Here is a 27,906-nt window from a genome sequence, read left to right as displayed (position 1 = left end):
TATTACAAAATTAATATACAAATGATAATCCCGATCTATACAATATCGAAAATTAATTAATTCTTACAACTATAATACTAGTAGTATAATGATTTCAACTGAATGATTATTTGTCAAATGAATCGACATTTATATACAAAACACTATTGCAGCAACCGTATGTATATCCATTTTGATTGATATGACAACAAATGATTGAAGGCTGTTCATAAAAAGAGATCAACTAGAGAAAAGAAATAATTATATTCCTCGCCCATATTTACCTAATCAACAAACAAAATGTATGCATGCATCAATTTGAAAATAGTAAATGGTTTCAACTGTTAATAGAATCATGGTGATACTTTTACGACGAAAAGACGAAAAAATCACAATGCAAATCATTAAGTCTTTTCAATCGTAGACATTCCCAAAATAGTAAAATATTTACACCATTAATGCAGCATCTGATGGATAAAAAATACATGTATGCTAAATGAACACAAACAAGGGATTTAAGAAAATAGAGAGTGCAGCAATTGCGTGTTTCTCATCGTTATATATATCTAAAATTACTTAGCGAAAAGTGTGTTATATTAGGTAGAATGAAATTGTAGGAGGCTTATTCCATTGGAACTGTCGGTAATTCTATTATGTTTGCACTACTGAGACTGTATATTTCCCTTCTTAATTCTAAATCGTTTTGATTTTTTCGTTTTCTTATACTAGTATACAAAATTGCACTATTGAGTTCATAGACATTTCAGCTTTTCATACAATTTACTTGGATTTTTCAGATCAAATATGTGTGTGTCTCTATTTGTTTTATAAAACGACCACACTATTACTCCATTGAATATATTTTAATGATTGAGTAAACAATTTTTTCTACTGCATATCTTCATAAGTACAATAAATATAAATATTACCTGATTGTTAAAAAATGTTTTATATACACTGTAGCACTTATATAAAAAATTCAAAACTATCTATTTTGAAAGACAAAACAATTGAAATGTAGTTCTTCATGCCATACTAATAGTAACTATAGAAAGAGTAGACTAAGTCCCACTGCAAGACCAATTGATAAAATCCAGGAGCTCGGACTACTTGCTCCACCGTATGAACTTCTTAAAGCTTGAAGAAAAGCCTGACGTCTACAAACATTATTGTGTAGTATGTCATCGATTTCTGTGATGTTATGACATATCCCTGGCAACATGGCGCACTGAAATTCATTCTTCAGCCCTACGGTAACTTCATGGCAACTCTCCTTCCATGCAGTAGTGTCGCACTCCATATGCTGAACACGAATTCTATAAAAAAAAATTAAAAATAAATCAATAGAGAAAAATGTAGATTACATGATGGTTTTTTTCTAAATGTCAGCCATTAGTCATAGCAGATAGTGGTTTTCCGCTTTCAATATGGCAAATGACGAGCTCTGAAAGTTAACGTTAGTGCAGACTGGTTGACCTACCATCTATAAGAGCAAAAGCTCGTGCAAGCTATAGTAACAAAATTGTTGCTCCATTTTCTTCTATAGATAGATCAGCTTTTGAAAAGGTTAGTTTATCATTCTGTAAATACACATTTGGTGTTAGAAAATGCACAGCAAATTTGGTAATTCGTTTTGAAGTTACCAATAGCTAACTTTATTATTAAAGTCCAGTCTATATTATATTTGGCTAGGCTACATACTAAAGATATTAATCCTCTATTAAAGGAATCGTTTGAAATCTGTAAGATGTTAGATGCACAAAATGTATATTCCTGGTATACACATGCCAAATGTATTATCCCTAAAGAGATAGATGACCCCAAAAATTTGCCTTCATGCAAAACTATAAAGGAAGTCAAATCTCTAAAACATGTTATCAAAGTAGGAATTTCTATAATAAATATAAAAACCTCTATAAAACAAATATTGAAAACCTATGTGAACAAAATAAACTTTTTCTCTACAAAGATCTCAAAACAGATACTGTGACAGAATTTTACTTGTCACATTCAAACTTTGAATTTCGTAAACTTATTACTAAATTTAGAATATGTGATCATAATCTGGAACTTGAATTGGGTAGATATAAAAAAAAATACCACGAAATCTTAGATCATGTGATGTTTGCTCTATTAAAGATATAGATGATGAATTTCATTTCTTTTTTCATTGCAAAATAAATAAAAATCTAAGAAACAATTACTTCTCTGAAATTGTTTCTCAAAATATTGACTTTATGAGTTGCACCAACACAAAAAACTACAAATATACTAAACCCAACAAATTTTCAACTAGGTTCCTTTTTAAAGCAGTCAGTGGAACTAAGGTAGCAATACACAGTTAGGAGTTTGGTTTCGCATTTTGGCCCCGGTGGATTTTTCAAATATGAAAGTTATTGTGTAATAAAATTTATTTTTAGACAGCTGAGTACTAATTTAGCCTTCAAAGGTGGTTTATAAGAACATCAAGATTATTTTTTACATGTTTTATGGGCTATTTTCTGTTTGACTCTCCGTATTTTCATAGCTAGACCGGTCATCGGTCCAGAAATTAATGTAATGTTTACAAACACTTTTTTTCTACACGAAGTTTTTGACGCAATTTTACAAAAAAATGAGATGAAAGACATATAATTTTCATTGGATTTATTGAAAGATATATGTAAACAGTTTCAGAAAAGGTATTACTTGAAGTGATTGAAATTCGACTTTTGGTCAAATTTTGGGGAAATATGTGACATCTTTTCCCCCTTTTTTGTTATATTTTATAACAAAAAAATGCAGATTGTTGCCATGGATACACCAAAAAGAAATTATATTTTACCATTTTATATACTGGATTTGAAATCTATGGAAGATTCTGATTACATACATATGCACATATATGACACAAACAGTAAGCTTAATATTGCAAGAAGGCAATGAAAAGGGGATGGTAAAATTTATGAGGGAAAATTTTAATATTTTTTCCTAACTGTTTATTGCTACCTTATGGCATACTTACCAAGCTCAGAATTGTATAATTTAAGACTTTTCATACCACAAATCTATTGATATTTAGATTCTAAATCAACTTCTGAAGGGATTAAGTGTTTAAGAATGACAATACATGTCAATTTTATTGTTTACAGTCCTTAGCAACCAAAATTAGACATTTTGGGACAAGGCTTATAATTGTACTCTATTTGCTTAACCCTTGCTTCTGGAGGATTGCGCAGTATGTAGTAGCCTAAGTATTGAATGTTTTGTATTTTTTCTTGCGAATATATCAAATTATTATTTTTATCAAGATTTCATGTTACATTTTGACATATATTAAATGTATAGTTGATTCAGCTGTAAGAAATTGATTCCCCATTACCAAGTACTTTAATCAAGTCTTTGGTATACATTAAACATAAAGATTAACATTTTCATGCTTGAAATTGTTAAATTTTGTACAATTTTGCATCATCAGAGGTCTTATAAAGATTTTCAACATTAAAAAACTGACAAAAGAGGTATAGTTTTTAAGATTTTGCCAAAAATTGAGGTAGAAACAAGATTTTACTCTTTGACTTGGCACCTTTCTTTAAATCAGTTTTTGTCGCGTTTCAGTGTCAACTGCTAACCTTCATAAAATATTCATTACTGAACCAATTTTCAAAAATAAAAGGCCATTTTACTCCTTTTAGCTAGCAGAACACAGAAAATTAGTTAAAAGGGAGAATTGGAAAAAAATATTTACTATTAAGGTAGCAATACACAGTTAGGAGTTTGGTTTCGCATTTTGGCCCCGGTGGATTTTTCAAATATGAAAGTTATTGTGTAATAAAATTTATTTTTAGACAGCTGAGTACTAATTTAGCCTTCAAAGGTGGTTTATAAGAACATCAAGATTATTTTTTACATGTTTTATGGGCTATTTTCTGTTTGACTCTCCGTATTTTCATAGCTAGACCGGTCATCGGTCCAGAAATTAATGTAATGTTTACAAACACTTTTTTTCTACACGAAGTTTTTGACGCAATTTTACAAAAAAATGAGATGAAAGACATATAATTTTCATTGGATTTATTGAAAGATATATGTAAACAGTTTCAGAAAAGGTATTACTTGAAGTGATTGAAATTCGACTTTTGGTCAAATTTTGGGGAAATATGTGACATCTTTTCCCCCTTTTTTGTTATATTTTATAACAAAAAAATGCAGATTGTTGCCATGGATACACCAAAAAGAAATTATATTTTACCATTTTATATACTGGATTTGAAATCTATGGAAGATTCTGATTACATACATATGCACATATATGACACAAACAGTAAGCTTAATATTGCAAGAAGGCAATGAAAAGGGGATGGTAAAATTTATGAGGGAAAATTTTAATATTTTTTCCTAACTGTTTATTGCTACCTTATGGCATACTTACCAAGCTCAGAATTGTATAATTTAAGACTTTTCATACCACAAATCTATTGATATTTAGATTCTAAATCAACTTCTGAAGGGATTAAGTGTTTAAGAATGACAATACATGTCAATTTTATTGTTTACAGTCCTTAGCAACCAAAATTAGACATTTTGGGACAAGGCTTATAATTGTACTCTATTTGCTTAACCCTTGCTTCTGGAGGATTGCGCAGTATGTAGTAGCCTAAGTATTGAATGTTTTGTATTTTTTCTTGCGAATATATCAAATTATTATTTTTATCAAGATTTCATGTTACATTTTGACATATATTAAATGTATAGTTGATTCAGCTGTAAGAAATTGATTCCCCATTACCAAGTACTTTAATCAAGTCTTTGGTATACATTAAACATAAAGATTAACATTTTCATGCTTGAAATTGTTAAATTTTGTACAATTTTGCATCATCAGAGGTCTTATAAAGATTTTCAACATTAAAAAACTGACAAAAGAGGTATAGTTTTTAAGATTTTGCCAAAAATTGAGGTAGAAACAAGATTTTACTCTTTGACTTGGCACCTTTCTTTAAATCAGTTTTTGTCGCGTTTCAGTGTCAACTGCTAACCTTCATAAAATATTCATTACTGAACCAATTTTCAAAAATAAAAGGCCATTTTACTCCTTTTAGCTAGCAGAACACAGAAAATTAGTTAAAAGGGAGAATTGGAAAAAAATATTTACTATTAAGGTAGCAATACACAGTTAGGAGTTTGGTTTCGCATTTTGGCCCCGGTGGATTTTTCAAATATGAAAGTTATTGTGTAATAAAATTTATTTTTAGACAGCTGAGTACTAATTTAGCCTTCAAAGGTGGTTTATAAGAACATCAAGATTATTTTTTACATGTTTTATGGGCTATTTTCTGTTTGACCCTCCGTATTTTCATAGCTAGACCGGTCATCGGTCCAGAAATTAATGTAATGTTTACAAACACTTTTTTTCTACACGAAGTTTTTGACGCAATTTTACAAAAAAATGAGATGAAAGACATATAATTTTCATTGGATTTATTGAAAGATATATGTAAACAGTTTCAGAAAAGGTATTACTTGAAGTGATTGAAATTCGACTTTTGGTCAAATTTTGGGGAAATATGTGACATCTTTTCCCCCTTTTTTGTTATATTTTATAACAAAAAAATGCAGATTGTTGCCATGGATACACCAAAAAGAAATTATATTTTACCATTTTATATACTGGATTTGAAATCTATGGAAGATTCTGATTACATACATATGCACATATATGACACAAACAGTAAGCTTAATATTGCAAGAAGGCAATGAAAAGGGGATGGTAAAATTTATGAGGGAAAATTTTAATATTTTTTCCTAACTGTTTATTGCTACCTTATGGCATACTTACCAAGCTCAGAATTGTATAATTTAAGACTTTTCATACCACAAATCTATTGATATTTAGATTCTAAATCAACTTCTGAAGGGATTAAGTGTTTAAGAATGACAATACATGTCAATTTTATTGATTACAGTCCTTAGCAACCAAAATTAGACATTTTGGGACAAGGCTTATAATTGTACTCTATTTGCTTAACCCTTGCTTCTGGAGGATTGCGCAGTATGTAGTAGCCTAAGTATTGAATGTTTTGTATTTTTTCTTGCGAATATATCAAATTATTATTTTTATCAAGATTTCATGTTACATTTTGACATATATTAAATGTATAGTTGATTCAGCTGTAAGAAATTGATTCCCCATTACCAAGTACTTTAATCAAGTCTTTGGTATACATTAAACATAAAGATTAACATTTTCATGCTTGAAATTGTTAAATTTTGTACAATTTTGCATCATCAGAGGTCTTATAAAGATTTTCAACATTAAAAAACTGACAAAAGAGGTATAGTTTTTAAGATTTTGCCAAAAATTGAGGTAGAAACAAGATTTTACTCTTTGACTTGGCACCTTTCTTTAAATCAGTTTTTGTCGCGTTTCAGTGTCAACTGCTAACCTTCATAAAATATTCATTACTGAACCAATTTTCAAAAATAAAGGCCATTTTACTCCTTTTAGCTAGCAGAACACAGAAAATTAGTTAAAAGGGATAATTGGAAAAAAATATTTACTATTAAGGTAGCAATACACAGTTAGGAGTTTGGTTTCGCATTTTGGCCCCGGTGGATTTTTCAAATATGAAAGTTATTGTGTAATAAAATTTATTTTTAGACAGCTGAGTACTAATTTAGCCTTCAAAGGTGGTTTATAAGAACATCAAGATTATTTTTTACATGTTTTATGGGCTATTTTCTGTTTGACTCTCCGTATTTTCATAGCTAGACCGGTCATCGGTCCAGAAATTAATGTAATGTTTACAAACACTTTTTTTCTACACGAAGTTTTTGACGCAATTTTACAAAAAAATGAGATGAAAGACATATAATTTTCATTGGATTTATTGAAAGATATATGTAAACAGTTTCAGAAAAGGTATTACTTGAAGTGATTGAAATTCGACTTTTGGTCAAATTTTGGGGAAATATGTGACATCTTTTCCCCCTTTTTTGTTATATTTTATAACAAAAAAATGCAGATTGTTGCCATGGATACACCAAAAAGAAATTATATTTTACCATTTTATATACTGGATTTGAAATCTATGGAAGATTCTGATTACATACATATGCACATATATGACACAAACAGTAAGCTTAATATTGCAAGAAGGCAATGAAAAGGGGATGGTAAAATTTATGAGGGAAAATTTTAATATTTTTTCCTAACTGTTTATTGCTACCTTATGGCATACTTACCAAGCTCAGAATTGTATAATTTAAGACTTTTCATACCACAAATCTATTGATATTTAGATTCTAAATCAACTTCTGAAGGGATTAAGTGTTTAAGAATGACAATACATGTCAATTTTATTGTTTACAGTCCTTAGCAACCAAAATTAGACATTTTGGGACAAGGCTTATAATTGTACTCTATTTGCTTAACCCTTGCTTCTGGAGGATTGCGCAGTATGTAGTAGCCTAAGTATTGAATGTTTTGTATTTTTTCTTGCGAATATATCAAATTATTATTTTTATCAAGATTTCATGTTACATTTTGACATATATTAAATGTATAGTTGATTCAGCTGTAAGAAATTGATTCCCCATTACCAAGTACTTTAATCAAGTCTTTGGTATACATTAAACATAAAGATTAACATTTTCATGCTTGAAATTGTTAAATTTTGTACAATTTTGCATCATCAGAGGTCTTATAAAGATTTTCAACATTAAAAAACTGACAAAAGAGGTATAGTTTTTAAGATTTTGCCAAAAATTGAGGTAGAAACAAGATTTTACTCTTTGACTTGGCACCTTTCTTTAAATCAGTTTTTGTCGCGTTTCAGTGTCAACTGCTAACCTTCATAAAATATTCATTACTGAACCAATTTTCAAAAATAAAAGGCCATTTTACTCCTTTTAGCTAGCAGAACACAGAAAATTAGTTAAAAGGGAGAATTGGAAAAAAATATTTACTATTAAGGTAGCAATACACAGTTAGGAGTTTGGTTTCGCATTTTGGCCCCGGTGGATTTTTCAAATATGAAAGTTATTGTGTAATAAAATTTATTTTTAGACAGCTGAGTACTAATTTAGCCTTCAAAGGTGGTTTATAAGAACATCAAGATTATTTTTTACATGTTTTATGGGCTATTTTCTGTTTGACTCTCCGTATTTTCATAGCTAGACCGGTCATCGGTCCAGAAATTAATGTAATGTTTACAAACACTTTTTTTCTACACGAAGTTTTTGACGCAATTTTACAAAAAAATGAGATGAAAGACATATAATTTTCATTGGATTTATTGAAAGATATATGTAAACAGTTTCAGAAAAGGTATTACTTGAAGTGATTGAAATTCGACTTTTGGTCAAATTTTGGGGAAATATGTGACATCTTTTCCCCCTTTTTTGTTATATTTTATAACAAAAAAATGCAGATTGTTGCCATGGATACACCAAAAAGAAATTATATTTTACCATTTTATATACTGGATTTGAAATCTATGGAAGATTCTGATTACATACATATGCACATATATGACACAAACAGTAAGCTTAATATTGCAAGAAGGCAATGAAAAGGGGATGGTAAAATTTATGAGGGAAAATTTTAATATTTTTTCCTAACTGTTTATTGCTACCTTATGGCATACTTACCAAGCTCAGAATTGTATAATTTAAGACTTTTCATACCACAAATCTATTGATATTTAGATTCTAAATCAACTTCTGAAGGGATTAAGTGTTTAAGAATGACAATACATGTCAATTTTATTGTTTACAGTCCTTAGCAACCAAAATTAGACATTTTGGGACAAGGCTTATAATTGTACTCTATTTGCTTAACCCTTGCTTCTGGAGGATTGCGCAGTATGTAGTAGCCTAAGTATTGAATGTTTTGTATTTTTTCTTGCGAATATATCAAATTATTATTTTTATCAAGATTTCATGTTACATTTTGACATATATTAAATGTATAGTTGATTCAGCTGTAAGAAATTGATTCCCCATTACCAAGTACTTTAATCAAGTCTTTGGTATACATTAAACATAAAGATTAACATTTTCATGCTTGAAATTGTTAAATTTTGTACAATTTTGCATCATCAGAGGTCTTATAAAGATTTTCAACATTAAAAAACTGACAAAAGAGGTATAGTTTTTAAGATTTTGCCAAAAATTGAGGTAGAAACAAGATTTTACTCTTTGACTTGGCACCTTTCTTTAAATCAGTTTTTGTCGCGTTTCAGTGTCAACTGCTAACCTTCATAAAATATTCATTACTGAACCAATTTTCAAAAATAAAGGCCATTTTACTCCTTTTAGCTAGCAGAACACAGAAAATTAGTTAAAAGGGATAATTGGAAAAAAATATTTACTATTAAGGTAGCAATACACAGTTAGGAGTTTGGTTTCGCATTTTGGCCCCGGTGGATTTTTCAAATATGAAAGTTATTGTGTAATAAAATTTATTTTTAGACAGCTGAGTACTAATTTAGCCTTCAAAGGTGGTTTATAAGAACATCAAGATTATTTTTTACATGTTTTATGGGCTATTTTCTGTTTGACTCTCCGTATTTTCATAGCTAGACCGGTCATCGGTCCAGAAATTAATGTAATGTTTACAAACACTTTTTTTCTACACGAAGTTTTTGACGCAATTTTACAAAAAAATGAGATGAAAGACATATAATTTTCATTGGATTTATTGAAAGATATATGTAAACAGTTTCAGAAAAGGTATTACTTGAAGTGATTGAAATTCGACTTTTGGTCAAATTTTGGGGAAATATGTGACATCTTTTCCCCCTTTTTTGTTATATTTTATAACAAAAAAATGCAGATTGTTGCCATGGATACACCAAAAAGAAATTATATTTTACCATTTTATATACTGGATTTGAAATCTATGGAAGATTCTGATTACATACATATGCACATATATGACACAAACAGTAAGCTTAATATTGCAAGAAGGCAATGAAAAGGGGATGGTAAAATTTATGAGGGAAAATTTTAATATTTTTTCCTAACTGTTTATTGCTACCTTATGGCATACTTACCAAGCTCAGAATTGTATAATTTAAGACTTTTCATACCACAAATCTATTGATATTTAGATTCTAAATCAACTTCTGAAGGGATTAAGTGTTTAAGAATGACAATACATGTCAATTTTATTGTTTACAGTCCTTAGCAACCAAAATTAGACATTTTGGGACAAGGCTTATAATTGTACTCTATTTGCTTAACCCTTGCTTCTGGAGGATTGCGCAGTATGTAGTAGCCTAAGTATTGAATGTTTTGTATTTTTTCTTGCGAATATATCAAATTATTATTTTTATCAAGATTTCATGTTACATTTTGACATATATTAAATGTATAGTTGATTCAGCTGTAAGAAATTGATTCCCCATTACCAAGTACTTTAATCAAGTCTTTGGTATACATTAAACATAAAGATTAACATTTTCATGCTTGAAATTGTTAAATTTTGTACAATTTTGCATCATCAGAGGTCTTATAAAGATTTTCAACATTAAAAAACTGACAAAAGAGGTATAGTTTTTAAGATTTTGCCAAAAATTGAGGTAGAAACAAGATTTTACTCTTTGACTTGGCACCTTTCTTTAAATCAGTTTTTGTCGCGTTTCAGTGTCAACTGCTAACCTTCATAAAATATTCATTACTGAACCAATTTTCAAAAATAAAAGGCCATTTTACTCCTTTTAGCTAGCAGAACACAGAAAATTAGTTAAAAGGGAGAATTGGAAAAAAATATTTACTATTAAGGTAGCAATACACAGTTAGGAGTTTGGTTTCGCATTTTGGCCCCGGTGGATTTTTCAAATATGAAAGTTATTGTGTAATAAAATTTATTTTTAGACAGCTGAGTACTAATTTAGCCTTCAAAGGTGGTTTATAAGAACATCAAGATTATTTTTTACATGTTTTATGGGCTATTTTCTGTTTGACTCTCCGTATTTTCATAGCTAGACCGGTCATCGGTCCAGAAATTAATGTAATGTTTACAAACACTTTTTTTCTACACGAAGTTTTTGACGCAATTTTACAAAAAAATGAGATGAAAGACATATAATTTTCATTGGATTTATTGAAAGATATATGTAAACAGTTTCAGAAAAGGTATTACTTGAAGTGATTGAAATTCGACTTTTGGTCAAATTTTGGGGAAATATGTGACATCTTTTCCCCCTTTTTTGTTATATTTTATAACAAAAAAATGCAGATTGTTGCCATGGATACACCAAAAAGAAATTATATTTTACCATTTTATATACTGGATTTGAAATCTATGGAAGATTCTGATTACATACATATGCACATATATGACACAAACAGTAAGCTTAATATTGCAAGAAGGCAATGAAAAGGGGATGGTAAAATTTATGAGGGAAAATTTTAATATTTTTTCCTAACTGTTTATTGCTACCTTATGGCATACTTACCAAGCTCAGAATTGTATAATTTAAGACTTTTCATACCACAAATCTATTGATATTTAGATTCTAAATCAACTTCTGAAGGGATTAAGTGTTTAAGAATGACAATACATGTCAATTTTATTGTTTACAGTCCTTAGCAACCAAAATTAGACATTTTGGGACAAGGCTTATAATTGTACTCTATTTGCTTAACCCTTGCTTCTGGAGGATTGCGCAGTATGTAGTAGCCTAAGTATTGAATGTTTTGTATTTTTTCTTGCGAATATATCAAATTATTATTTTTATCAAGATTTCATGTTACATTTTGACATATATTAAATGTATAGTTGATTCAGCTGTAAGAAATTGATTCCCCATTACCAAGTACTTTAATCAAGTCTTTGGTATACATTAAACATAAAGATTAACATTTTCATGCTTGAAATTGTTAAATTTTGTACAATTTTGCATCATCAGAGGTCTTATAAAGATTTTCAACATTAAAAAACTGACAAAAGAGGTATAGTTTTTAAGATTTTGCCAAAAATTGAGGTAGAAACAAGATTTTACTCTTTGACTTGGCACCTTTCTTTAAATCAGTTTTTGTCGCGTTTCAGTGTCAACTGCTAACCTTCATAAAATATTCATTACTGAACCAATTTTCAAAAATAAAAGGCCATTTTACTCCTTTTAGCTAGCAGAACACAGAAAATTAGTTAAAAGGGAGAATTGGAAAAAAATATTTACTATTAAGGTAGCAATACACAGTTAGGAGTTTGGTTTCGCATTTTGGCCCCGGTGGATTTTTCAAATATGAAAGTTATTGTGTAATAAAATTTATTTTTAGACAGCTGAGTACTAATTTAGCCTTCAAAGGTGGTTTATAAGAACATCAAGATTATTTTTTACATGTTTTATGGGCTATTTTCTGTTTGACTCTCCGTATTTTCATAGCTAGACCGGTCATCGGTCCAGAAATTAATGTAATGTTTACAAACACTTTTTTTCTACACGAAGTTTTTGACGCAATTTTACAAAAAAATGAGATGGAAGACATATAATTTTCATTGGATTTATTGAAAGATATATGTAAACAGTTTCAGAAAAGGTATTACTTGAAGTGATTGAAATTCGACTTTTGGTCAAATTTTGGGGAAATATGTGACATCTTTTCCCCCCTTTTTGTTATATTTTATAACAAAAAAATGCAGATTGTTGCCATGGATACACCAAAAAGAAATTATATTTTACCATTTTATATACTGGATTTGAAATCTATGGAAGATTCTGATTACATACATATGCACATATATGACACAAACAGTAAGCTTAATATTGCAAGAAGGCAATGAAAAGGGGATGGTAAAATTTATGTGGGAAAATTTTAATATTTTTTCCTAACTGTTTATTGCTACCTAAGGACAGGGGACCCTTGGTTTACCGATGGTTAAAAGTTTTGTGTATAATATATTGTAATTTGTATTTTGTTTTGTCACTATATTATATACTTTACAACAATTGATACATACATTATATATATATGTATGTATTGATACATACATTATATATCACTGAAGAGACATTAATTGTCGAAATCCGGATATGGTGTACAAAAAATATTTGCACCTTTGTTTCCGGTATACCATCTTCGCCGCAAGTTTATTGTTTTCTGTTTGGTATTAAATTTAAAGTTAAGATCCATTTATTACACCTTGTGATCCGTTTATTTGGCAATCGCCAATGGCAGTCAGCAGGATTTAAGAACATTTGTTGTTCGACCTGTTAGTCAAATGCGTTTTGTTAAAATATACTTTTTCACTTTTTTGATCTTTTGGAAAATGTTGTTTGTGCTGTATTTAGACCCCTCTAACAAGAAATTTGTTTTGCATGCACACGTATAAAAATTGCGGTTTTTATCCAACGCAATCATAGGTTTGAACGTTGTTTTCAATTTAGACTTGATATATATATATATTTCTCTAATTCTTCGTCAATTTATCCCTTTCTGCACCCATTGTATAAAAAAAATTTAATCAACGTGTCGTTCGTTTGATCTCAGTTCTTCATTGGTTAAAATCCGATTATGACGTCGAATTTTCTTGCTTTCCTCTGAATTTCCTATTGTGACGGCATGAAAAAAGGCGACCATGCCTGATGACGTCACATAGAAAGAACACATCTTTTTGCAGATCATTCGAAAAGAAGGAATACATTTGCCTGCGTTTTGTTTGAAAATCATTAGAGAAACAGATTCCACCACCAAATCTCGTGTAATACGATATTTATCCACTCTCGACAGTTAAATTTTAAATATTTAAAACGCTCGGCGAGCCTCGCGTTTTAAATATGAAAATTTAACTGTCTCGAGTGGATAAATATCGTATCACACTCGATGCAGTGGTAGAATCTATATTTCTCTAATTCTTCGTCAATTTATCCCTTTCTGCACCCATTGTATAAAAAAAATTTAATCAACGTGTGGTTCGTTTGATCTCAGTTCTTCATTGGTTAAAATCCGATTATGACGTCGAATTTTCTTGCTTTCCTCTGAATTTCCTATTGTGACGGCATGAAAAAAGGCGACCATGCCTGATGACGTCACATAGAAAGAACACATCTCTTTGCAGATCATTCGAAAAGAAGGAATACATTTGCCTGCGTATTGTTTGAAAATCATTAGAGAAACAGATTCCACCACCAAATCTCGTGTAATACGATATTTATCCACTCTCGACAGTTAAATTTTAAATATTTAAAACGCTCGGCGAGCCTCGCGTTTTAAATATGAAAATTTAACTGTCTCGAGTGGATAAATATCGTATCACACTCGATGCAGTGGTAGAATCTATATATATATATAGTGTCTAAAAATAGCATATATATGTAACACTCAGAAACGTGTCCTTCCCCCCAAACGTGTCCGATTCCCCTAAACGTGTCCACATGACGTCACTGAACTGCAAAACAAGTCTTAATGTAAAAGGGCGCCAAAGCGTGTCATTTGTATAAACGCCCAAACGTATCATTTTTTAATAAACACCCAAACGTGCCCAATCCCCCAAACATGTCCATATCAACCTCCATTTTTTTTTCTTTTACTGGAACTATCATTCGTGTCCATATTATAAATACATAGGTTATTTGGTTATTGCTTTTTCATTAACGTATACTCATTTGACTATTTCATTAAAAAATTGGAATAATTTTTTTAGAATAAAATCCCAACTAGTGTTAATACCGAATAACCGTAAAATTTAGGCCTAATCCTAAATTCCCGGTATGATAATAAAACCTATCTACAGTTTTTATTGTTAACATGATGTCGTTCAAATAATGAATGAAATATTTGGCACTGGACGTTATGTCTCTTGTTTGCCTGTCCTAATTCAGGAGCCTACATGCAATTGAGTGGTTGGCGTTTGTTGCTGTTTATTATATTTTTTTGTCGTCTATTGTTTTGTGCATCTTCTAATTTTTATCTCTTGTGTACATTCAGAAAGAACGATTATTTTATGCAAAACTGTGATCTCTTAAAAGTTCGTTAGTTTCAACAGTTGGTCATCGGATTCACAGTATGAACATTTTGAAAGTAAGATTGACCCGGCAGAAATTGAAGTAAATTATTTCGAATACACGACATGTACAACATTTAGTTTAAACCGTGGTAGAATAATTCTATTGAACATATATCATACAGTTAACATGAATCACCATGATAAAACAGTTTGATGGACTGCGATTGCGGACTTTCAGGATTTCTCTCATCCTGTCAATAAATAACTCGCCAAATATTTAGAGACCCATTTTAAAAATTCTTTGATTGAAAAATACGGGTGTCAATGGGTTTGGAGGGTGTTAAATTTGAAGACATAAAATTTAAAAGTAGCCATCTGGTATCTTCCGCCATCTCGGATTGTAAAATACTAGAAAACAATCGGTCTAGATCTTTAATGAAATAATATGTATTTTAAACGAGGAATGCAATTCATTTATAAGACTTTTCATCTAACTGAAGATAATTGTAGTTATTTGTTTTATTGTATTATTCCGACTATTTAAAAAAAAATTGCAAAACCTGCAGCTTAATAATTATCTCCGTGACCTCACTTTTTATTAGGCTATAGTTTTGAAAACCACACGAGTCTTCATTTAATCAAAGTAAGAATACATTGTATCTTTTTTTTATTATTTAAATCCCTCCTCTACATTACTTGAATAGTTATGAATAGCCTTTTGTCCTGTTTGCTTCTGTCACATTTTTCATGAGACGGCCATTATTTTACGATGTTGTCTACAGTTTACAGTTATGACGTCATATTTTAGCATTACGTCAAAAACATATGACGACAGCAATGGCAAGTCTGTCCCCTGCAATAAACAGAAATCTTCCTGCATTGAAACCCCGTGTCGAGCCTCAATGTATTGTCTTTACCCATCTGTGACGTAATGTGTATTGTTACAAAACAGACGACATAGGCAACCGTTGCTAAGCCTAAATAAAGACCGTTGGCATTTGAAAGGAGTACAGAAAGCCTAAATATAGGCTTTACGCCAAGTAAGGGTTAGTAATGCTCGAAACCTAAAATTTATTAAAAAATCTGATAACAAGTTTATCAGATCTATGAAGAGCTTTTAAAATACAAGAACTGTTGAAAAAAGGAAAGTCAATTCTGCTGAAAGCCCACCGTGCAATATTCGGATTAATATAAAAAGGCATCATCGGAGTTTATTAGTACAAAATAATTCACTTAAGTAAACGATTAATTCAACTGTACTAAAATTATTTGTATGTTTGCTCTAAATATGTATGAAATACTTGCAACTGGACAATAAGCAATTTCATTCAAAAGTTAATTCAAATGTTACAGATTAAATTTGCAATTATGATAATCATTAACAACCGGCGTTGAACAAACTAATGCTAATAAATGACCACTTCATCAACTGTGTCCCCCATCATGGAATTGCCGTAAACGTTTTTGACATTATTGAGGGCATACATGTATTAGCGCTAAAAGACGTGAGACGTTCTGGCGTTTAACAGTGGACACGTTTTGGCGAATATCAATTGTCGGACACGTTTGGGGGTTATGAAATCGGACACGTTTGGGCAACGTTGAATATTACGGACACGTTTGGGGGAATAGACACGTTTGGGGGAATCGGACACGTTTGGGGGGAAGGACACGTTTGGGAGTGTTACATATATAATAGGTTTGAACCTTGTTTTCAATTTAGACTTGTTTATATTTTTTCGTTTGGGCTTGTACTATATTTGCCTTCGGGTTTATATCAGCTGAATGCCATTGGCGATTGCCAAATAAACGGATCACAAGATGTAACAAAATAGATCTTATTATTAATTTATTACCAAACAGAAAACAATAAACTTGCGGAAAAGATGGTATACCGCAAACATGAGGTGCAAAAATTTGTACACCATATCCAGATTTCGACAATTTTAATGTCTCTTCAGTGGTGTTAGGAATCGAAACGGTATTTGGAAGGCCATTTAATTTACCTCAATTTAGGACAGACTCTTGAATTTTGAAAGAGTCAAAATAGGATGAACGGATCATATAAACCCGAAGGCAAATATAATACAAGCCCAAACGAAAAAATATAAACAAGTCTAAATTGAAAACAACGTTCAAACTATGATTGCGTTGGATAAAAACCGCAATTTTTATACGTGTGCATGCAAAACAAATTTCTTGGTAGAGGGGTCTAAATACAGCACAAACAACATTTCCCAAAAGACCAAATGAGTGAAAAAGTATATTTTAACAAAACGCATTTGACTAGCAGGTCGAACAACTGATGTTCTTTAACCGTGCTGAATGCCATTGGCGATTGCCAAATAAACGGATCACAAGATGTAACAAAATAGATCTTATTATTATATATATATATATATATATATATATATGAGTATATGTTGGGTTTAATTCAGTTTGTCACAGACATGTTTTAATTTTTTTATATGACAATAAAGATTATTTAATAACTACACGCATATGAAAAAATAAAATTTAGTTTCTTTTATATCGTTATATTTTTTTCTAAATCTAAAGGAACACAGAAAAATACTATTTCAATATCATGGGAAGGAAAAGATGTGTTGTATCAATTCATGGCACAAAAAAAAAGTTGTTACACGCTAATGACAAAAAAAAAAGAAAAAATACTAGTAAACAATATTGACGACTTCAAGTCTAAACCTCCTGCTTGCACCTGTGCTAGTTCCTATTCATATATAATCCGGCTGGCCATGTTATTACCGGTGACCTCAACATTACCAATAACACTTCCCTGCGAAATGTGTTATCCAAAGGTCCGAAATATCATACGCCCACATCCATCAATTGGAAGTACAGCTTCAAAATACTGATGGATTCAGTCGAGGATTATGCCAGGCAATGGGTTAAACGCAAGAAAGAAGACGTAGATACTCATTCAGAATGGATAAAAGCTGTGAGGTCGTTGATACAAATCAGAATTAAGAAACGTAATAGGTCTATCAATACCCATGCTACATCAATCTTTAAAGACCCAAATATTGCAAAACCTACCGCCATGACAAATATGTTGTTGTCCCCGCAGATAAAGCCCCATACAACTTCGTTTTTATGTGCTAATCACATTACATAAACTTCTTGATAAATGAATTGGGTATTGACAATTCACTTGGAAACTCATCATATACCCCCACGACACTTACTAAAGAGGAAGTCCTGGATAATCATAGGTCTGTTCTATGTTCCTTTGGAATTTCAACCAAAGATGAAGAACTGGATCTTGCATAACTGTATTTGATACCTAAACTACATAAGTGTCCTTACACACAACTGTTTATTGCTGGGTCTTCCAAGTGCTCCACGAAAACTCTTTCTTAATTATATACATCAATTTTATCAGCAATCAAAACCGGGCTTCAAAATTATTGTGAGACTACCTATTCTAGAGGTGGCGTGAATCAGATGTGGATACTAAAAAATACTAAAGATCTTTTAGAGTACATACAATCTAAGACTGTTTCATCTTGCAATAGTATTAAAACATTTGACTTTTCTACACTTTACACAAGTATTCCCCATTCCAAACCAAAAGACAAATTGAAAGAGTTGGTATTGCTTTGTTTCATAAAAAAGGATAACCAACGTAGATACAAGTATCTTGTCTTAGGGAGGGATAAATTCTACCTTGTAAAAAATCACTTTGATTCAAACAAAAAATTCCTTGAAACTGACATTATCAAGACGCTTGATTTCTAGATTGACAACATATTTGTTACGTTTAGGGGACGTTTTTTTCAACAAACTATCGGCATTCCCATGGGAACTAGCTGTGCCCCTCTTCTTGCCGACTTGGTTGACCGTTATGGAATATCTGTTTCACAGATGATAGCGAATATGTTCCTAATGTCGTAAAAACAATCCCGTCCCCTTTTCACGAATGTGACCTACCGAATAAGACTTGTTACCGGGTTGGTACTAACATGAGCAACACGACGGGTGCCACATGTGGGGTAGGATCTGCTTACCCTTCTGCAGCATCTGAGATCACCCCAAGTTTTTTTTTTTTTTTTTTTTTTCGTCCTTTCGGTTAGGAGTTGATATTTTTTAACAATCTTGCTTATCATAAAATGTGCTTGTTGTTTACTGCAATGTTATTTACCTGCAAAACTCTTTAAAGAAATCGTCTTTACCCATGGACTTCCACATTTGTCTAGCCTCGAGATCTAATGTCTGTGATGACATTACATCAATACAGTTATGTACAGTTTCGCTCGGGGTCTGGAAGCAATTTAATCCATCAACATACACTACAAAATATTAGAAAATGTGTTTACTCTATACATTTTGTGTTTTCCTTTAAAATAACATATGGATTTCAGAGTCAATATAATTTTTATGCTTATTTGAAATGTTTGATTAAGGCAAATAAATGCTGTATTAAGACAATACCGTCCAAAATTCAGAATAACCTTGATTTAATGTTAAAAGAGTTACGATAATGTCAAGAAAACAAGATAATTTTCAGAAAAAGGCAAACATTAAATTATATATAAACATGTACGTAGTAAACAGTTGTAAATAGTGGTCACTTAGAGGTAACAAGAGAAATATGTAGAAAAACGTTTTCATTAGGCAGGCAATAAAATTGAGAATGGAAATGGGGAATGTGTCAAAGAGACAACAACCCGACCATAGAGCAGACAACAGCCGAAGGCCACCAATGGGTCTTCAATGCAGCGAGAAACTCTCGCACCCGTAGGCGTCCTTCAGCTGACCCCTAAACAAATATGTATACTAGTTCAGTGATAATGGACGTCATATACTAAACTCCAAATTATACACAAGAAACTAAAATAAAAATGATACAAGACTAACATAGGCCAGAGGCTCCTGACTTGGGACAGGCGCAAAAATGCGGCGGGGTTAAACATGTTTTTTGAGATCTCAACTCTTCCCCTATACCTCTAGCCAATGTAGAAAAAACAAACGCACAACAGTACGCACAATAAAACTCAGTTTAAAAGAAGTCCGAGTCCGATGTCAGAATAGGAAACAAAAGAAAATAAACAAAATGACAATAATACATAAATAACAACAGACTACTAGCAGTTACTGACATGCCAGCTCCAGACCTCAATTAAACTGATTGAAAGATTATGTCTTCATCATATGAATATCAAGCACAATCCCTCCTGTTAGGGGTTTAGTATTATACCATCATAAAATATATGAGAAGAACATAACCCGTGTCATGCCAACAACTGGTTTTAGAATAAATATGTTTAATTCCGATGCAAAGACCCTATAAGTGAATCAATATTAAAGCCAAAATATGCAATCTTTAATGACCTGACAACAGTATCGTAACTATATCCCTTCTTAATAAGTCTGTTTAAAGGTTTTGTTAGCTTTTGAGGTGAATACTGACATACACGTAAGAGATGCATATTTAGAAAATGTCATGCAATTTGAGTAGTAAAAGGCAGCATTAAGGAATATAAGAATATAAAATATACATAAAAAGCATTAACTTTGGTGGATAATTGTCTCATTGGCAACCATACCACATCTCCTTATTTTTATATTAGATATACAATTGTAAATTAGACACCTCAAATTGGAGAGAAAATGACAAGAGATTAAGAAAAGCTCAACAGACAAATAAAAAAAAATTTGGAAAATTGTTTTTGAAAAGAAAAATTCTTTAAAAATGGAAATAAAGCGGAAGAGCTCCGAATGGATAGAAAGGTCTTGTGACTTTATAATCTAAGTTGGTTGCTCTGGGACAGTCAAACGGGGTTGTTCTGTTGAATTTGTGTATGGTATCATGATAGTAAAATGTAGGGAAGACTAAACTTACCTTTTTTATTGTCGCAGAGAACATCTATACTTTTTTCAATTGCTGTCTGATCATGTCCTGACATCATTAAATACTCCTCTGCTTGGGGACAATTCTTCATGACTAATCTCATGCAATCGTATAATTGTTTTCTTGATCTGCGAAAAAAAGAATCACTTGAAACTGTTTTCATTGAAATCACTAAATTTTTAAAGTTTTTAAACAAAAATAAATTATGATTAAACAATTTTCAATCAACGTCAAAAAATTTACTGGTACGTTAATACATTTGTGTTAATGATCCCATAGAAAAGAAGAATAAAATAAAAAAAAAAAAAATAGAAATAACACAATAATACTGGCATGGTTGACAAAAGCGGTAAAACAGGATAACTATTTACGCGACAATTGTAAAAATATGTCTCTTATAATAGAAACGAAAGGATATGGGGTATTCATCCAAGACACAAAGTCAGTACACCCGCAGCAAAAAAAAGCTTATGATGGGAAATGCATATTATTGAATATATACGTACCCACAAAACTTTTGTGCAGCATCCATATCTTTGCCAATGACTGCTCCCTCCACATCTTTGTCGTCTGAGATAAACATGTCGGGACTAAATCCAACTTTGGTATAACATCTTTGCATTTCTCTGTTCACCAGAGGTACACATATTGGTGACGGGGGTAACAGTCCTGGAATAACACAGACAATGTCGAAAATAAGATTTCAAGTTTAAAAGAAATTAAGAATAATATATAATGGTACATACATACATTTAAATATCTGCAAGCTGCGGAACCGTAGCTCTTATGCTCATTTGATAATTTTTGACAATTTGCAGACTATACATCTATGTCCACAAATTGTCAAAAATTATCAAAATGAGCATAAGAGCCGCAGCTATATGTACTAGCTCTATGATCCGCAATTTGTAAAATAAATATCATAAAAACCATAACAGCTATGATTCCGCAGCTACGTTGTATACATGCTATATAGAGTATAACTAATATCAAACTTTCAAAATAGAAAACTATCGTATATATTATATTTTTATCAAAAAGAAAAATAATTGCTTATCACAATAAATGCAAGCTACATCTACTTGACGATTTATATATTTCTTTTACTTTCCGGAGCCCAAAGATCCCCCCCCCCCCCATTTTTAGTGGGCTTCGTGTTGCATAGCCTTCAAGTTGGTTTTCTATGTTGTGTTTTGTATACTGTTGTTTGTCTTTTGGTCTTTTTTTTTAAGTTGCCATGGCGTTGTCAATGTATTTTCGACCAATGAGTTTGAATGTCCCTTTGGTATCGTTTGCTTCTCTTCCTTTTTGGCAATAAATGAGGTTAATTTGAAACAAACCTGCTTCACATACGTCCTGGACGATTCGAAGACCTTTCAGTGCCATTTCTTGTCCAAAATTATAATCATGAACATCAAGGCATGGCGGTTTGTCTCGTTTTCCAATTATGGCTGGGATAGCACAATCCAAAATGGCTTGCCTAGTTCTGAAAAGAAGAGATGCTTTGTGTGTCAATTTCACAGTGTGTAACTGTATCTGAGTAAAGATTAAAGGCTTTGTATGTATGATACTGCATGCACAGTTTTGAACCTTATTGATGTTTAATTATAAAGAATAACGACATAATATGTAGTTCATTTTTTCACAATCTGAAATCATGCCTAATATTTTAAAATGGATTTACCAAAACGTTGTGATTGGTCAATCATTTATGGAACTATGAACTTCTAATCAATGACGAAACGTTTTCATTTAGGCGTACACACAATGAAATCCGCAATCCTATTGAATTTAAAATTGGCTTAAAATAAAGATACGCCACCTCTAGCGAAATTTTCAAAAGTGTCCGTGTACCAAGTCAGGAATTTAGTCAAAATATAATCATCTACACAGTCAATAAAATGCAGTGACGGATCCAGAGGGGGGCGTAGAGGGCGTACGCCTCCATTTGCTTGCACTTTTTTTTTTTTTTTTTTTTTTGTAAAATGATTAATCAGACTAGACTTCGCGAACTTTGCCATTTCCCGTGTATTTAATTTTTATGCGACAATTCTTTACTTATAGAGATATTTTTCGCTCGTATTTACTGTAATATATAGGCTGAGGATGACAAGCATGACGCCTTCAAAGCGACAAAGTATTGAGCAAGAACGTATTGACTTCTATTTCACAATTCCACCCAACAGAAAGTAATACTCTATTACACTCTCATGAAAAAAGAAGTTCCACAGCAATAGTATTTACCTACGAAAACATGTGTAACCCCACACGCCCCAGCCCATTAATAATATTGCTGAATAGTGATCCCCAGTCAGTAAGCTATAGATATAGATTTAAAGTCTAAGGTACGGACCATTTGATTTGAGGGGGCAGTCTGAGATATTTTAGAGAAAAAATTGTAACCCTGATTTTTACCTTAAACAAAAATTCTGGCCGTATCTGGATTGAAAACAATAATCTTGTCCACTTTTTTGCTATTAGAAAAAAATATTTTCAACAAAATTATTTAGCATGAAATGAACATGATGAATAAAAAACGGGCGTAATTTTTTTTTGGGGGGTTGCATGTAAATCCCATATGTCTATATGTCTCCATGTGTCGACCGTCATTCACAACTTCATTGTCATTTCCGACTCATTCGTAGCCTTTGGTTGATTTGGAACCCCTCACTTCCCTGGTTGGTTGAAACATTTCAACCAAACATTTGGATAAAAATTGCTTGTTTGTCTTTCTTCGTGTCGGTCGTATTGTAAATTTCATTGAATAGCCGTATATCTTGTTTACAACAAGAAATCTGTGAGGTTATGCTAACTAACCATACAACAAACGAGAATTTTCCATGCCCATTTTTTACTGACAAATCCCACATCAAATATATTAATCAGTACATAGCTTTGGATCCATCCAATCATTTCATATTAGACAATTAATGGAGAGAATACGGCACCAAAAATGTCCAACCCCTACACTTTAACTATAAAATGCATTTTACACTTATTTTATGTTATTTAGCCAAAAAAAGGTCCAAAATATTTTTCGCCTCGCTCCGCTCGGCAAACTTTAATACTACGCCCCTCCTTTCAAAAATCCTGGATCCGCCCCTGCATGTCTTTCAGACAGCTTTGATGATTTTTATCCAAATAATTAGTGTTATATGAGCATAAATGAACGAATGTTCCGCATTAAAGACACACCTAAAAATATATGGTACGACTTCAATGCTAACGACCACAAATATCAAATTGGAAAGCACAAAAAAAAATCGAATGGGTCTTAACATAACACACATAAACCCGTCTTTTATCAACTTTGCATGCTGGAGTTGTGACATTTTTATATTTACTAGTACTGTTTAATGATCTAGAATTTATAGTCAAAATGAACTATTTCAATCAATACTGAAGCACTGTCTATTGGGTGGATGGTAGGTACTCTTGGGGAATGATAACGACCAAGCGGTAGTAAAATCTTAGATGTTTCCTCTCACACAACACGTGCATCTTGAATAACGTTCATCGGGCTTGGTTAAAACCACATAACGTTTCAAAGCAATTTTTCAGAATCCTACTACGACTAGGGGGTGATTAACGACCTTTACAACACAGTTCGACATAATCAACAAAGGACACAAAGACTTGTACTCCTGTAAACCACAGACTACACAAAAAAAAACCCAAAGCAATACAACTCTAATAAAAACATTGGGCGATATCGCGTGTTCCGGAGAAGTGTGCATTCCCTGCTAAATGATAAGTATGTCATTCTTTGTATGCGTCGCCCATCGTAATTTCTGGGTCTAAATCAAATCATAAATTTTAAGGTACCTGTTCAGGATAATTAATGGATGAATATATTGCTGGTCATCTAGAAAAACAAACTTAATTACATACTTGCAGAGTTGTTCTTTGAGACTATCCATGGAACTCGATGGCTTGGTTTCAGAAAAACTACCATTGCGTAACGTGTGGAAAAAAGAGTCCATAGTGTAGCCATTTTTAGAGAAACAATCAGTTTGAATTTGCAACATTTCTTGTGTACATGCAGATGGTAAAAATTGTCTTGGTTGTCGTACGACAAAAACACTACTATTATTCCCGGATTTAATGGCCTGCATTATTTTATTCATGACACCCTTGCCCTTCCTCATTACACCTCGCATAAACTGTGTCATATTACTTCTGCTATTTCCAAATCTGTTATTTAGATTTTGAGGATTTCTACCAGGACTTTGTTGATTGTCAAAGCCTGTCTCGCCACTATTTACTGCGCTAACACCATTTAATCTCATTGGTCTCGGCATTCTGCCTCCTTGTGGCATTGGACTGTTTAGTCGTATTGGAATTTTATCTCCTGTAAAGGCTCCCGTTGGTTGTGGGTTATCTTGTCCATTCGGTGAACCAACAAACTGCCAATTACCATTAGCATCCGGGATGGCATTCATTGATCCTCCTTGTCGTTGTTGTAAACCAGTTTGGCCATTACTAACACTTATCAACAGGGTTGTTGCTGCAAAGATATTATATGGCAGTTTTAATGATAAATTATCCCTGATTTTTTTGTGTAACTAAATTAAGCTTTCGGATGTTACAAAGTTTCTAAAATTTTAAGATGTTATTAATATTTCATATTTTTCAAATTGACCCCTCAAAACATTTGGGAATTTTGTATGGGAATTGTAACATAGTTGCATAATTATACACGTTACAGAATTAATTATAAAACAATTGATATGAATCACATCAGTAAAACCTTATACAATTTGTGTCTTTTAAAACTTTATGTTTAATGTATATATATTACACTAAAAAGCAATTTAAGTCATCTGAAAATGATTGCTGCAATTATTTTTTTTTTCTAATCAAAGTGTATTATTGTACTTCTAAATTGTGAGAAAAAAACCTATAAAACAGCTAATATTAAATACCAAGATGATATGAATGCCAATGAGACAACTCTTCACCAGAGACTAACTGACATAGAAGTTAACAACTATAGGTCACATTACGACCTTCAGCAATGAGCAAAACCAAAACCGCATAATCAGCAATAAAAGACCCCGAAATGGCAAACACAATTCAAAAGAGAAAAATAATGGTCATATTTATGTACAAAACAATGAACGAAAAACAAATATGACATACAGCAAGAAACGACAACCACTGAATTACAGGCTCCAGACTTGGGACAGGCACCTGCAGAATATGGTGGGGTTGAACTAGTTTGCTGGCACCAAACCCTTCCCCCTACCTGGGACAGAGGTTTAACAGTACAACACAAGAGCAGTTTGTAGTATGTTATATGTTGCTACTTTGGAATGACGTTTTGAGTTTAACAGTTTTAGTGTCATATGGAACATCGAATTTAATCTGACTTGTTGTTCACGAAGAATTTAACGAATTCACATTAAAAATTCATGTAAGATTTGTTCAATCAAGTTCTTTACATATTCATTTGACAAATTGATAAACATGTATTTTTAATCAATTCATTCAATACTTGCGCTTGATTCATAACATTTAGGAAGTTGTAATTATATTTCTGGAGGCGAGGCCATTGTATGGAATCTCCGTTTACGAAAACATGTTTAACTATGTACGTGTATGTTCTTCTTATATCGTTCCGAAAACTACATGTATACTTGCATTGTCACAATCATAGTAATTTAAACTCAAAACATAATTTATAAAAGGTATACGCGAAAGTAAATGTTACAGTACAAAATCAAGGAGATGTTTAATGATTGCTTCATTAACTGAAATAACGTCCTACTAATGACCAAAAAATAGAGACTATGCGGTATGACTTTGCTCATTGTTGAAGGCCGTACGATGACATATAGTTGTTAATTTCTGTGCCATTTGGTCTCTTGTGAATAGTTGTCTCATTGGCAATCATACCACATCTTCTTTTTTATATAAAGTATCAATAATTGAATGATTTTGAAATCAGTAGATATATGTATGCTAATTTGCATTCAAAATCGAGTGAAAACGTTACAAGTTACAAATGTTCGATTTTATCCGTTACTAAAGGGAATATACATTTAAAACTTTGTGAATGTATTTTATGTTATAATGGACATGTTTAGATGATAAGTAAAAAATCGCGAATTATTCCTCTAAGTATTTTCCACGGTAATGTTTATCCAAATAAAAAGACTTCAATGATAAAAAAGTGGGAGAAAATGACAAAGGGCAATACAAAATCCAGACAATATAAATACCAAAAGAAAAAAAGAAGAACAGACAAACATCAAAACAATACAAAGAAAAACTTACGACTGAGCAAATGAGTCCCTTCAAATTACAAATGGTACTTCGATGCTTTGGATTTTAAGAAGAACAATGGTTAACTAATATTTATGGATAAGGATTTTCTTTATTCCACATTTTCATTAATGTTCTAGTTCGATTTCTATTTTGTTATTTCGATGCATGATGTATACATGCATTTGAATAAAAGGAGAAAGTACTATTCATAATGATCAAGACGGTAAAAAATAAACAAGCGAACAATGACGATTATATAAATACCCGACCATATAAAAACAATGTACAACGAAATGAGTATTTTGACGAGCGACTCTGTCGAGTCTTTCAAAGCAGTTGTCTCAACTTATAACTACAGTCATTAAACTGGTCATGCTTTAACATTATTATGATTTTTTAAATCTTTTGTTAAAACAGATTTCTTTACTTTGAATACGGTTCAACTTTGTCAGGCCAGTCACTACAAGTTAAGAATAATATCGAATTGTAAAATAAATTCTGCTTCTCTTTTGAATGTGTTTTGAGTGACAAATATTCAAAGATATTTTCTATTTTATGGTTTATCTTATTTTTTTTAAATTCAACCTCACACATCGTCGTATCAAAATTAGAAAGCTGAGGGCTCAAGATACTTTAACTTTGTGACATAAATCACTAACTGTCGTGTACAGATGTCTTGAAACAAACGATGATATTTGTGGTGTATCAAACCTAGGTTGATCTGCTTTTTTCCCTTTTTGTTTTAATATTATTATCTTACCTATAAAAGAAAATACTTTGAATCCATAACCAAACATTTTTTTTTCTTACAAAATTTTTGAATAGTTGATCCTTTCTCAGTAAATCCAAG

At 31.7% G+C, this 27,906-nt stretch overlaps 1 protein-coding gene across 1 annotated transcript; it reads right to left on the bottom strand.

Moving 5' to 3' along the window:
- Window positions 1-27,906, bottom strand: LOC127719868 (uncharacterized). The gene is made up of 7 exons (XM_052226212.1): window positions 27,817-27,906; window positions 24,678-25,293; window positions 22,127-22,272; window positions 21,293-21,455; window positions 20,778-20,914; window positions 19,077-19,224; window positions 1-1,295 (listed from the first exon to the last, which is right to left on the bottom strand). The coding sequence occupies exons 1-7, from the start codon at window positions 27,851-27,853 to the stop codon at window positions 1,025-1,027; spliced, it is 1,518 nt and encodes a 505-aa protein (XP_052082172.1). The 5' UTR covers window positions 27,854-27,906; the 3' UTR covers window positions 1-1,024.

This window comes from Mytilus californianus, unplaced genomic scaffold (genome assembly GCF_021869535.1).
Source record: "Mytilus californianus isolate M0D057914Y unplaced genomic scaffold, xbMytCali1.0.p SCAF_11, whole genome shotgun sequence".
Lineage (NCBI taxonomy): Eukaryota > Metazoa > Mollusca > Bivalvia > Mytilida > Mytilidae > Mytilus > Mytilus californianus.
Note: the sequence above shows the minus strand (reverse complement) of the source record. Positions and strands in the feature narration are given on the sequence as shown.